Genomic DNA, 15,038 nt, shown 5'->3' with positions numbered 1-15,038 from the left:
CTTTTCTCACTGGTTGCATGGATAGCTGAGTTTCCTAAATGAAAAACTGGTCTTTGAGCACCGTGGCAGTGAATCCCAAACCTAATCAACATCTAAAACAAACAAAAAAGACCAGCTCTTGCTTTGCAAATATATTTCTCAAACTCAAAGCCAGTACAAGCTTATCATTGTAGTTAAATGAAATAAACAGCTAGACTCTACATTTTCACTTTAAAATAAGTGCACCTCAATATCATCCATTATTATATGAATTATTAATGAATCAAAAAGAAGTTTGGAATATGTCCCAAAGGGTGGTCCCTCCGACAACAGCCCACTAAAGTCCTCAGTAAACCTTCTGCTTTGTGGTATGATCACAGAACAAGGAAATCAGTTTGATTAGAAGATTATCAAAAAATACAAGCTAAAATGCTTACACCTGGATCTGCCTTAAATCTGCTCTGACATCCAAGGAGACAGAATCAGAGGTGGCTGTTGCCAAGACAGATGTTGCAGTGTAGGCCCACACAATTCTGCTAGCCGCAGCAACAAGGAATTTTCTCTCATGCAGTCCTCCATCAGTGACACTGGATAGCATGAGGACTGTACTGTGTAGCTTCAGTATCTCCCCAAAACCCTGGCAGTTGCACCAGCGATAACAGCAAGGGAATAAAATAAGACGACGATGTCAAGCTGCTTATGTGCTCCTCAAGAAACTTAGGTAGTGCAGTTTACCCCTCTACACCATGAAACCACGACTCAGCATGTATATTTCTAGAGCATGAAAAAAAAAAAAAACTAAAACCTCCCCATATTGAAAGAGGTTTCTTGGCTTTCTTTATCCTCGAGAGACCTCTTTTACAAATATTCCCCGCACATATTCTTACCACTTACGCCATACAAGACCTGGAGAACTAAACAGGATTCATTCTGCAACAAAGCTTCCAGTCCGTTCCCAGGGGACTCCTTTCCAGCCACCCAACCAGTCCAAGAATCTTTATGACAACCCGCCTACCACAACTATCTCTGGCAGGAAATTCCTGGAAAACTGAGGATGTCTTTCGGGGGGAGGAAATGAAAAACACTTTTGTATATCACAAAATAAAGAAGAAAATTCTTTAAGGAAGATTTTCTTAATGTATCTGCAAGAAAAATTACTACATTTCCCCCACACATCTGAACTGCTACAATCTTTTATAGTTAGAAGGTACTGAAAATAGAGGCAAAAGATTTTTAAGGACTGAGGTTCCCTGATAATTTTAGGGAAGTAGTATCAATTTCACAATGCTAGTGAACATATTTGTATTTAAAAATTGGGATATTTGAACCTGTTACCTGTTTACATAAATAATTCCATGTGATTCCATGTTGTTTTCCTTAAGATCCTCAAGCTACAGTGGCTAATCCAGAAAGGATTTAAAAAATCATTTTAACAGGAGCTGAAGTAAAGTACAAAAGTATTTCTAATTGATTTTTTTAAGGCCACCAAACTAAAAATGCTCTTAAGTCATGAAACCACTGCTAAATAATAAAGGATTCAGTCATCTTCATAGAGCAGAGACCTAGAAGGATTGTATGATATGCCTACAGTTAACATAGAGAATCAGTGGAAGAGCTAATAGACCTCAAAAACCTAGCCACCAGTAGATAATGTCACACTACAATGTTTTGTTAAAAACCAGGAAACAGGACCTTATCCTCATTTCCTCTATATAAAGGGGTAAACCCACAAAAGTTGAGAGTGCCTGCTGTAGTTTAACAGACCATCTTGGTCTAGAACCCATTTATTGCTGAGGCCCTATCGACCACTGAGACCCAGATGTTCCTGTAACCAATGGAGACAACTTGGAGTTTCAATTACCAGTGAGTGATGTGACCAGATGTGCAGTCACCTTTGATTTCCCAGGCTAAATAATTAAGTAGCAATAGGCAGACTTTGGCATAAGCCTAGGACAAGGCTGATTCACATTCAGGCCTGACAACCCATAGCAAGGTAACCTTCTATTTCACTACAATGCCCTCAATACTTGGTCACTCACTAAAATCAAACACCTAAAAAGCATACACATATCCAAAGCACACACCAGACATGAGAGCACCTCAAATTGAGGTTTCTAAGAATTATCTTCTTGAGAATCAACACAAAAAGTGTCACTGAAGTAATTTAGTCAAATGTCTTTACAGTAAGATGAAGTGCCTGACATTCACTGTTAGGAGACAGAGGGTTTTACCTCAAGATCAATCAGGACATCATTGAACTATGCAAATATTGAACTATGCCATATGAACAAACACTATACAAGTATTTGGGGGAAAAAAAGTGCCTCCAGTCATTGTATAAGCTACCATATGAAACCCTACATAGGCCTATAATAATGTCTAAGCTGCTTGTAATGCCCATCAACAACATGCACTACTCCATCTGCTAGCCTTTCATGCTGCCATGAAATGATCTCCAGATTTTCAAAATACATCCAAAGTTGTCATGTATGCTACTTCGAAATGCTCATGAGTGCAATTGCAAACGCTCTACCACGCACACCTGGCAAGAGAAACAGAAAAGAACCTCACTGAAAATAAGCAGATGGTTATCTTTGCTGAAGGCAGTAAACACACTGTCTGCTTTCTGGAAACCATTTTCTAGACGTCTATAAATCTAAAAAATCTATGTTCATTCAAACAGTCATGTAAAGAAAAGTACTGTTTTCTGCATTGCATTTTTTTTGATTAGCTGAAAACATGATTTTTATTGTTAATACTATAAAACAGCTAGATGCAATACTCCTGCATCCTCTGTTTCAGACCTCTGTCACAGAGCTCACCACAAAGTAGAAACTCACATTTCAACATTGCTGTAGAAAGTATTAAAATAACACGTGCAAAGGAAAGCAGAGGCAGCAACTGTTGATTTCCTTACCAAGAAGTATTGGGACATAGAAAGCATGTTCCATTTTTCTTCAGCCAAAATACAGAACAACAATTTTTCATGTTAATGAAGCTCTTACTGCTGCGTGATATTATTTGACCTTGTCAGAGACAGAATGGTTCAGAAAGCTCATTCCTAGGCTTCTGCTAACATTTTGTGGAGCTTTCATAAGAAGGGTTGAACTTCACGTTCACTGGAAAGATACTGAAATCTCCTTAAACAAATTGTGTGTGATCTATAACAAGTTCAGATTAGAATACTTGCACCTCAAGCTATCGATACGTGCTTTCTAACATCCTAAAGCACATAACCAAAGATGGGAGGCTAACATTCTCAGCTGCTTTCAGGAGTAGATTATTCTCACCACCAAAACCAGAAGATCATCAAGGTCCCTGTTCCAAAACTCACTAAAATTAAAACAAAGTAATACTCTTAGCATGAGTAAATTAATGAAATTTAGCTAAATAAACAAACTGGTAAGAATACCAGTAACTACATTGGACATCTATCTATCCCAGTGGGGATTAATTCAACAAAATTGAAAATCTAGGATGCAAACTTTCAACCAAGCTAGGGCATCAATGCCTGTTATGCGTGGCAAAAGTTATTTTAAATGCAACTTGCGTAAAAATGCATCCAGACACATTTGTCTAAGAGATGAGATTTCTTAGACATTTCACTGATCATGACATTGTCGACTTCAAAAACATTTCTGAAAATTAAACAAAGATTCATGCAAAATCAAATAATTTTAAATGTAAATACTACCTGAGGAGTAATGACTGGGAAGGTAGCATTCATACAGAAAGAATAAAGACTACATTGCTAAGAACGAGATTTGTGGTATTACTTTTATCTTGAGAGAAAACACAGAGTTCTTCAGATTAAGATTTATTTTACCATAAAACTCGGGACATAATTTGACCTTGTGACTTCTATGTATGTTCCTATGCCAGAACCACATTTTACAGGCAAGATATCAAAGAAAAAAAATAAAAACCAAAAAGCACACCATCATTAGTTTAAAGGGCTTGACCTCTCACAGCTCAATCCTAAACGTTAAAGCGCTGATCTGAAGCTGGTTGTAGCCGATAGTAGATTTTCTATTGCCTTCGCTAGTTTTCAGGCAGGCTTATTTAGCTGCAAACAATTAATTCTCATCACTTTTTTTGCAGTGAGAAGTAGTAGAAACCTACGTTCATTTCATTTTCTCATATAAGCAAACATGAACATTAGCTTCCATTGAAAGACTGATTTCCAGCATGTTTCTGTTCTGTTTTAATATAACTATGAAGAAAACATAATCTTGGCAGACAGACAGAAACCAAACCTGAAATATATAACATTCAGCATTACACAGCATATTACGTGCCATCCAATCCTGACCAACATTTTTTCATGGTATGTCAGAGTATTTGAAGAAGGACTAAGCCTTTCCAGCCCTCCCTATTTTAACATTTGCCAAAGTCATCGCTAAAAGTATATGCTTGCTACAATCCAATAGTAGTGAAATGAATGCCACTTTCTTGGTTAGGGATAATAAAGAAAATATACTGAACAGATATCTTCCCTTTGCAAAGGGACATCTGAGCCTCCAGAGGCAAAAACTTCTGTGAACTTTAATATCTGAAGATTATTCTGTTCCTGCCTTAAAGCACTTGCTCTTCTGCAAATACACATAATTTAAAATTGCCATGCCAAGCAATACGCTATACTGACCAACGAAGCGCTATTTAATCAAGGTGTTAGTGGGATGCTAAGAATAAGAACAAAACTCTCAATTCATCACCAGCAACGAGCTGCGTACTTAACCAGCACAACACTCAATTCAGTATGAGAGATAACGACATGGGGGTTAGGGGGTAACAGGGAGGAGCCATTTGGACATTGTCTTGGCTTTTTATTATTACTCCTAACTATATGGTTACCACAGGTTTGGGGTTTTTTCCCTTTCACATGACTTGTAAACAAAACATTTCAGCCTGTAGCTCTTCACAAAGATAACAGCAAGATCAAGAATGCTTCCCCCACCACCACCCCAATCCTCTGGAATCTGTTGAACAAGCAAGTGTAAACCTTTGGTTTCTTCAAAACGATGCAAGTCACAGACAGACAAATAGCAGTCTGCTATATTTAATTTAAACACACACTCCAGCATCCTCAGAACTTTATTTAACCAAAATCACTGAACCCAATAAATTCTTTTGGGTTCCGTGTTTTCCCAAAGACCAAATGAAAACATAATATGTACAATTCTGTCTCAGTGTGACATCTTAAAGATGCCAACTCACAATGCTGGTCTCAGAGAACAAGGAATAGCTTGATCCAAACAGACCACATCACAGACCACAGCTCTCCAAAACTAGAAATGCATGTAGTAAACTTCCTCACAGAAAACTATTCCACAAAATTGAAACTCAGATCCCAGGCATCACATACCAGGAAAAGAAATGTTCCGCTCATGATCATTTTTACTTGACTTATAAAAAGCCTCTGCTACTTAGCCTTCTAAAGGTGTCCTCTCTGAAAATGCTTTTTTTTTTTTGATTTGCAGACTGTGAGGTCAGGCTTCAGTGTGCCTTCATCCAATAGTCCTCAAATTAATTCTTTTTAATATCCTTGGTACAGCTGACTACGCACAAACTTGGCCAGTTACTGTGACTGCCTCCCACAGCCTCTGGAATAACCATCTACTTGGACTGTTATATTTTCACTTTCTGCATTCCTGGTCTCTATTTTCAACTTAAGACTATGCTCAGCATGATTTACATTATATTATACAGCTCACGTTCAGATCAACTTCAGTAAACTTGAACAACTTGGGTTCAAACTTTCAGGAAGTCATAAAATTTGGTATGCAGGAATCTTTTCAAGGCTCTCAAAACTAGGTTACAATAAGATATTATGAAATGGTTTTAGAACAGTTCATAAAAAACTCATTTTCTGATTTGCTGTTGATGGGGTCATATTAGTGTCATCAGCAAATACATGATTTGCCTTTTATTTTCTGTCTTACAGAAACAGATAAATCTCATGTAATCATCAGCAATGAGGCATCTGGAAAATCGTATGGCTTTCCAACAAATTTAAAGACCTTCTCATTGCTATAATCCACCCATCATCCCTTCTGAAAACCATGTTCTAGCTCAAGTATTTTATTGATTTAAAATAACCTGCAGAAACATCATGAAAAGGCAAGTGAGCCAGGGCACATTAACATGTATTCAGCAAACATATGTAATAAAAGCACATTGTATTGTTTCCTTCTCAGCTGAGAACAAAGATGATGAAATCAGTTGCTCTGAGTAGATAACCAGAGGAGAGAGGGGAATGAATTGTCCACACCTTCCCTCTGGGAAAGGATATTTTGGGCACACCCCTAAATTAAAAAAGAAAAAAAAAAAAAAAGGAGGGGAAGGGGCACAGGGATTCACAGACTTGAGTTAACACTCATCTAGATATATTTTGCCACTCACTGTATTTGTACTGAGTTTTGGTTTAATGAGATGGGCTTTTAGCATTCTCTCACTCGCTGTTCCAGTGTGTAGAATCTATTTATAGCTCTGCTAAGACCATATCAATACCACACTCTCTTTATAAGTTGCTCAGTGATGTTAATGCTAGAGGGGTTTGGTTTTTTTTCAAACAAACGTTTATATTGTAATAAATACACAGAGTGCTTTAAGCCAGATGCCAAACATAAGCTTTTTTTTGTACAGTGCCACACAACATAAAAATAACAGTCATCCTTCCACCTCTAACCATAGAAAGGTGAAAAAGAAAGCAGTCCTCTTCTTAAAAGGAATTCTGCTGAAGGACCTACAGCAGAAAAGAAAGATTACAAAGATGGAACAGAAGCACCAAAAAACAGGTGTTTATAGCAAGCTGGAGATGTTGTTATTGCAAGTATTTTTCAGTTATTGTAATCTCCTCAACTGGTAAACTCAGACAGATTTTTGCTACAGGCACACACAGCTATGACAGGAACTAGGATGGGTTAAGGCCCTAATTACAAAATCTTGTATATAAACTATGGTTGCTGCCTAATCCATATAAAGGTTTAGAGAAGCCTGGAAACTCGTTATGCCTTCATCCGCCCACAGCACCAGGTTTTTATTTTGCTGAAGATCTCACAACTACACATTGCATTACTAAGTTGCTGAAATTTTAAAACTTCATTTATCGTACAATTGCCAAACCCAAGCACAAGTGTCACAGCATGAAATGTTTCATATTACAGTCAGAGGAAGCTGTGAGCTGACACCTGTTGATCAGCATAAATCAGTATGTCAATAACTTACAGTCATCTTCCAATATTCAAATTAATTTTTTTATTTTGACATTTTAATAATAATTTTTCACAATGTTATTATAATTGTATGTTTTGCTTGACTTGATATTTTTCACACTTCATTGATTAGAAACTATCATTTGCTATTTCTTTATCATTTTAAAGAAGTCAACTCCCTCCACCCAAAAAGCATATTTTAAAAGCATTAATGAGTACAAAATCTCATTACGGTATCTGTAAGCTGGGGGGAGGGTTTGTTACAGTGAGAAGACTTTTGCTAGGTGTGATGATGTCACTCGAGACTACTCACCTCCCACATTAGCCTGCAGTCTGTGTTCTCATCCAGTTCCTGTGGCATTCGCTTCTCCCCTGCAAAGGGTCCAAATTTTTCACCCTACAAAATAATTACAAAAGAAAAAAAGAATGAATGGGGGGGGGGGAAGTAAAAAGGCAAGTGAATTACCAAACTCCAGCAGAGGTATCATTTTTAGCTTCAAACGGAAAAGGACAGTTTTCCTTAGTCATCCTACTCTACGCCAAGAAGGTGCACATCCTTCAGGATTCAATTTCAAGCTCATTCCCATTCTTTTCATAGCTTGGGGAATCTCTTAAAACTATACCTTTCCTCTACATGCTTATTTTCCCTTTGGGAAACACCATTTATTTTAAATAAGGCTGAAATTTATGAGTCAAATTTCTTACATTTCTTATAAGATTTTCAGGAAGTACCTTGCAACAGACACCCAACTATAACAAACTATTTGGCAAGCACATAGTTTACGTTAGATTTATTTGCAAGATTATTTGCAGCAGTGTTTTCTGAAGTGCCACAAATCAAAACACTGAATAACTGAGGTTTTGATCATACAGAGAGATTTGTTTAAAAACGCAGGGAGTATGCACGTGTCTATGAATTAATACAAGCCTTCATAAACAAAATTAAAATGTTATACCACCTGCTAGTCATAACGCATGCTGTGAAAGCATCCATTGATATGTTCTTCTAATAGTTTTAGTTATCAGTGTTTTTTTCTTTCACAGACATCAAACTAGCAGCAGGGCAAATTACTTAAATAGGTCTTTTTTCTTACACAGGCCTAACGTTTTTTCCGTTGCCCCTTGTCCTTATTTGCAGTGACAAGACAAACCAGAACGCAGACTGCTGTGTTCCTTTAGGCAGTATTCAGACCAAAAAGCTCTATATACTTTTAAGCATTACAGCTTATAACTATACAACAAAAAGCAACTTTGGTGTTTCTTTAAAAGTAACAGTATAAAAGTATCGATCTTGTCCACATGTCCCTTCCCCCAGGCACATTCCATGACCCCAGAAACAGCCCGCTACATGTTTTCCCTCTCACTTAAATTTTTACAGACTGTCTACAGGTAGAGCACAGAGGAATAAATGGAATGGAAAACCAACCAAATAAAATCCTGGTATTTGAAATTAAACCTGAAAAGGTAATAAACAAAGGAAAAGAAAACTGACATTGCATAACATGGCAACAGAATGTGCACAACAAAAGTGCACAACTAAAATTTCATTAGCCAGAACAGCAAAGCAGAAAGTAAAAAGATAAGAACAGCAGAAAAAAAAAAAAAAAAAACAGTAACTGAGACACAAATATTGGCAGTGATGGCAAAAACCGGCACTACGGGGCTTCATCTCCTTCACTTTTCACTGATCTCCGTACCACCCTCCATCATTTTGCTAATCAAATGAGATCAGAGTTCCTCCCCTGCCAGCTTTACAAATCCTATGATTTAATACTCAAACTGAAATTTCCTCCTTCTTTTACCTTCATCAGCAATGAAGGTGAAAATAGGTCAACACAGTTTTATGTGTGCAGCCATCGATGTTCTTAGCTTACATTGAGTGCCACCCCAGCAAGCACACTGCTGTCTAATAGGGGGCATGCAGATATCACGTGGGAAACAATTTGCTTAGATTGCATTGTTTGCTTAAATTAAGGAGGAAGAAGAGCCAAGACGGTGGGACAGGAAATCTGCTCTGGAAATGTATGGTACTACCTAGCTCAGTAAAGATAAGGTAGGCAGCAGACACCTCCTGCCAAGCTGAACTGGCTTTTCCCATTCACTCAGAAAGCAACGAGTAGTTTTGGTGCAGCAAGGAAAGCAGCTCACTAGAACTGCTGAGCTCTAAGAGAAGGCATAATTATATCTGCAGAATCTCCCACTACCTATATCAAGATGAAAAGAAGCTTATTGGACTATAATCTAGATCAGTTATAGAAAAAGAAAAATCCTCCATAAATTTAAAATGGAAATTATTTGAAGACATAATGAATAAGGAACCTGAAAAAGCTAGTTTCCCATACTCACTTCAGTGGCAGAATAACACTTTTGAAGAGGGCATAAAGAGATTAATTTCTTCCTTAACTACTTTGGAGGCTTCCACAGCCCTCACCTCAGTAATACTCTCATCCTTGCAATCCAAAGGATCCCTAGATACCTTATAAAGCACCTACAGGGTTAATTTTACCAATCACTGAAGCACACATCACCTCTGGGATGAAGCACAGCAACAACCTGATACTGCACACTGACTCAAAACAAGAAACACAACACATTGTTCCTACCTCAGCTACTCCCAACCAATAAACCTCTAGCGCACTATGTTAAGACCCTCTAGAAGCTCAAAACAATAGCAAAAGCAAAATGCAAGATGTCCACCTCTAAATGTAAATGTAATATGAATAGTAGGTGATTCAGACTTCTAAACACCTTTTATAGCTTCTCAAATTTGGAGAGAAATGGAAATTAGAGACATCAAAACCTGATGTCTTGGAACACAAAGGTCCACAGGGATAAGCATCATTATTCATTTAGCCTTTCAGAGCATTTTCTTCATATATGTATATTTATTAGTCCTAGTTAATAAACATGTGTTGTATGCCAATAAATATTGACCAAAAATATACTAAGACTTCAACTTCCTCTCTGACCAATAAGCAAGGCATACAACACAGTCTAAAGTCAACCACAGAAATGATTCAAGATATGAAAGGGACATCATTCAAATGTTGAAAAAAAAACTATTTTCACCAGTTGCTTTCAAGAAAGCCAAAGTGAGTAATCCTCTTCCAGTCGCAGCAAAACACTGAGAAATGTAGTCGCTCTCTTATGATTATATTATGGGCCTTATGATTCTGGTGCTGTAATCAAAGGCCAGCTGTTGGAGAAATTACAAGAGAATCACAGTTTTTGTTAAGGTAACAAAAAGTTTCCACCTTTTACGATTACAGACAAAAGCCTGAAAGCACAGCCTGAAGGCGCAAAAGCAGATGGCAGGCAACAGCTGTTCAAAATATATTACCAAAACTTTGCTAATAGCAGAATTTTCAGAGGCCTACCTCATGGTTGCTTAGCACTTGGAAAGTTGGTACGGCAATTTCTGGTTATAAGATCATCTGAAATGTGTTTTACTTTCAGTTCAGACAACTACAATTGTGCAATAGCCATGGAGAGAAAATGATGCGGTATTTGCTATGCAGGAACATAAGATCTTACTTCACAGTTAAGTGCCATATTCAACACCTCCTCCCAATCCCTAAGCTCCAAGGAATTAATTTAACAGCTATTAGCTACTCAGTATCATAGCCATGTAGTGTAGTGCTGCTGCCTCGTTACTGGACTGGAGAACATGATGAGAGCACTTCAGGTGTGATTCTTCTTTCCATGGAAAAGTTACACGCAGTCGGGCTATATCCAAGGTATCATCTGTGTTGTTTACACACCCACCCCTCTCTGAACAGCCATGGCAACACCTAGTGCTTAGGTCTCCAACCACTTTTAGGAATACCTGTTTCAACCACTGCCCAAAGAGCAACTCAAGAGCTGGTTCCTCAGCCTATCAAAGAGCAAAGTCTGCCTGTCAGGCACGTACTTTTGATCAGGGCTTTGCATACCACAATCGTCTGTGCTACCAGCACAGAGGATTCACTGCCAAACAAAGGGCAAGCCTGTAACACTGTCACCAGACACTCCTAATACAAACAGATCTTATTGCAACTGCCTCTGCCTTCACCTTCTGCATTCCATGAGCAACACATGTCACACTTGCAACATTCCAGTTTTGCTAGGATGTCCTGTATGACACGCTCACACTGGCAGAGGCATGCAGATAGAGCTCTGACAGCATATACTTTGCCTGTATAAGAGTTCAAAAGCAATGCGGAGTAATTCAGGTAAGAAAATGCCCTATTTTTCATAGCATACAGCTCTAATGGCTCAAACGACAACAGTGTAAAGGAAGAGGGCTCAGACCCTGCACTCTGAACTGACATACAGAATTCATACTGACATGCAGATGACGAATTCCATGAGCTTCACTCCACAGCACGCTCTATTTCAGAGTCCAGGCATTAATATATGTTAGTAGCAAACAACCTTCCTTGCTGTGTGGACTCCCAAAGTTCGGAACCTCAGTGGAAAAAAATGTAAGCCAAGTTCCCTTCCATCCCCCATTAACGCTCAGGGACACCTCAAAAATGGTGAATGCCTACCCCATGGTTTCTAGGCCTTGTTGATGAAATCACTGAAAAATTAGGCAGCCCTCCCAACCCTCTCAGAGCCAAAACCAGACAAAGATGAAAAGCAAAACACATAGAAGTGTAGAGTAATCTAGGGTTCATAACTTTCAGTATGCCTTTATCTGTCCAAAGAAGCCACCTGGATGGTTGTAACTGGGATTTCAGATAATCAAGACACTTTCAATTCAATTATGAGGTGTCAAGGGACACGACCTGGTTTGGGGTATGAGAGACCTGCAGTTCAGCTGAATCGCATCTTTCACAGGCCCGGCTTTATCATCCCGAAACGCTGAATTAAGTCACCCATCCCGCCGAGCTCCGGGAGCCCGCCACGGGCGGGCAGTACCTCGCCTCAGGGGCGCCCCGCGCTCACCGAGGAGGCAGCAGCCCCGATCGGCGGGGCTCTGCCCTCAGCACAGCGCCACGAACACAAAGTTAAAAGAAACGGGGGAAAACAAAAACCCACAGAGAAAAAACCCTCCGCCGAGCCGGCAGGCCCCGGCGGCTCTTCCCCGCCCCGAGCGCGCACCGGGAGGCTCCCTTTCACCGGGGGTGGTGGGGCGGGCGGTGCCTCCCCAGAGGAGAGGGAGCCCGGGCGGGCGGAAGCGGAGGCAGCGCCGACAGAGCGGGGCTGAGGTGCGGTTTGAGGGCGGCAGCGAGGGGCGGAGGAGCCGCCCCGCTCTCCTGCCATACGTGGCAGCCGCTCCCCGCCGGGCCGGGCCAGGCCGTTACCCCGCTCGCCCGGCCGTTACCCACCTTTTTCACTCTGCGGGCCGTGTAGAGCCCCATCCCGTCCTGCACTTTTGATGACTTCAGGGCAAACCTATCCGGCACGTACATGCCCAGCATTTTGTACCGACTCGGGCCGCCGCCTGCTACCGGGGAGGAGGATTACCGGGGACTTCCATCCCACCGGGAGAGAGACCGGGGGAGGGGGCAGGAAGAGGGGCTGGTTGCGGGGCTTCCCCGGCTCCTGAGGAAGAGGGGAGGAGCCAGGCCGCCGGCGAGGCCCCTGCCGCGGCCGGGCAGCGGCGGGACGGGGCGGGGCGGCAGCCGCCGCCGGGGGCGAGGCAGGCCCCGGCTGCCCGCGCCCGGGGGCTTCGCGCCCTCGAGGGGCGCCCGGCGGCTGCGTGTGGGTTTATTATATCGCGTCGTGTGAATGTCGTGACAGGAAATACGAAGCCTTTGGGCTTCCGACGCTCCCGCTGATGAGGCCTGGACACAACGACACGCTGTGGCGCAGGACATGGCAGTGGCAGCCTCCTAACGTGTCGCCGTGGGCTAACGCACAAGTAGTGTGGGCTGCAAAGAGGCGTAAGAGCGCCTTCATCACCCGTGGATTGGCTTTTGTTCCCAGAGCAAATGGCTCTTCATCACCCAGTCACGGCCTTGTGGTCCAGTGCCGTTCTGACAATCGGTCTTCCTCACTGAGTTGAGCTTTTCACTCAGGTTCCTGCAGCGGTGTGACCTAAAGGCAGGTGTGAGAGGAGAGAGGTGAGAAGGCAGCACTGGGCCAGGTTTGGGAGATGGAGTTGATGGTGAGGCCCAACGGAGGCAGAGGGGTCCCACCCTGTCACAAAAATCGAGTTGGTTTTTTTTAAGAACTGAGACCTCTCATGTGCTGAAATATATATCTGCTGGTACTTACAGATACGGCTGCTGAAGAGAACAGGGGTATTCTCACCAGAGACAATACCCAAACACATTTCAATGCTACGTAACACTTTCCATGAGCACTAGGTTTTCCCAAATGTCACTCAGATTTATCCTCATCATTTTTGTATTGCAGGAATGGGTAAATCCAGGTTTAGTTTCAATTTTGAAAGCACATTATCCTTCACTTTTGGTGATTGTTTTTGAGGGAACTCAGATGGAATGCCAGAAATTTAGCAACTCTAAAGGAACACATACATAACAGTTTTTGTCAAAAGAGTAACATCCTATATATGTACCCAGGAAGGGCACTGCATTCTAATACCACACACAACCTAGTTCAAACTAGATTGAGAGGCAAACATGGAGAAAGAAGTTACACTTCAGCAGGTTGTTAACATCACAGCAGTATGCTTCTTTTTCATAAAACTGCAATATCCAACACTGGAATTCTTCTAGAGAGTTGATTAGTTTTGCTTGGGATTTCAGCCCACATCATACATAGTTTTGCACTCTAAATTGAAGTAATGACCGCTGTAGTTGGAAAAGGGATTTGGTTACATCTGATTATGCAGTTAAAGCCAAGTACAAAGGCGTGTGAGGAAAGCAGAGGGAAAAGGAAAAAAAAAAACTGGGGAAAATTATATAGGCATATTTTTAAACTGTGCTGCAAATATTAATAATTAGACCACTGGAATGTTAGCAACCTGTTTCTCTTAGGATTCTTCCAGAGACATTAACAGATGTATACATAGTAGAAGTTAAGTATTAAAAGCGTCTAGTTCCCACCAGTATTAGAAAAATTTTGTGTTGGTGCCAGTTGGAAGGAATGAAAAAGTGTCCAGAATTTTAGTTACGTCAAGACAGTAAACAGATCATCATAAAAGTGTGTGTATTGTTTTGGATCAGTTGGATTTCTGCCAGTCCATAGGCAGACAATTAGGGAAAAATAAACTTTAAAAACCCCAGGGCTGGCTGTACATGAGAATCCCTTTGATTGCTTTCTAGTGCCCTTATATATTGCACACAATGATGCCACTTTGTGTTCATTATCTAGAGTCTTACGGTAGAGATCATAAGGCTTAAAAAAAACAAAGGTAATGCATATTCTTCCCAACATGCACTTATATACACAAATATGTATATAGTGCTGCATAATATAATTCAATATATGAGCAACCTCTCTGGTAAGTTAGATGAGGCCCTCACTTCGACAAGAAAAACAAAAGGAAGAGGGAATTCAACACGGTTGGAAGAATGACTTTAGGAATTAAAACAATCAGACAGACTGGTTTTAGACCTAGATCAATAGTCTGGACACTGACAGTTAATCTAGTAAAAAGTAAAAAGAATAAAATGGAGGATCTCAATCTATGTAAGTAAGAATTCTAACACCTCAGAAGAATATATTGAACAGAGGGAAGTTAAGTTGCCTAGGCCAAGTGCTTCAGTTTTAAGAGTAAGAACAAAATTTAACTATTCTTTTAATCAAGATCCAGCTACAAAGCTTCCATATGCATAACTGAACATACTTAATATTGTGTATTTAATTTTGTGTACTAGAAAATACTTAATTTTGTGTACTAGAACACTTTGTTGAATGGAGGCCAATTTGTCTTAATATGTTATTAGATTA

General features: G+C 40.5%; 1 protein-coding gene across 7 annotated transcripts in view; it reads right to left on the bottom strand.

The window, feature by feature from the left end:
* PRDM5 (PR/SET domain 5) overlaps positions 1-12,811 on the bottom strand; it is an 89,839-nt gene extending 77,028 nt beyond the window's left edge. The window contains exons 1-2 of one of the 7 annotated variants that reach the window (XM_064450538.1): positions 12,506-12,811; positions 7,507-7,590 (exon numbers count right to left, since the gene is read on the bottom strand). In XM_064450538.1, the coding sequence (XP_064306608.1) occupies positions 7,507-7,590; positions 12,506-12,598 (177 nt within the window). In that variant the 5' untranslated portion in view covers positions 12,599-12,811. The remainder of the gene's footprint in view (positions 1-7,506; positions 7,591-12,505) is intronic. The other 6 variants (XM_064450534.1, XM_064450537.1, XM_064450535.1 and 3 more) reach the window with 6 other exon arrangements.
* Positions 12,812-15,038: the final 2,227 nt, after the last annotated feature.

Source organism: Phalacrocorax carbo, chromosome 4, assembly GCF_963921805.1.
Source record: "Phalacrocorax carbo chromosome 4, bPhaCar2.1, whole genome shotgun sequence".
Lineage (NCBI taxonomy): Eukaryota > Metazoa > Chordata > Aves > Suliformes > Phalacrocoracidae > Phalacrocorax > Phalacrocorax carbo.
Note: the sequence above shows the minus strand (reverse complement) of the source record. Positions and strands in the feature narration are given on the sequence as shown.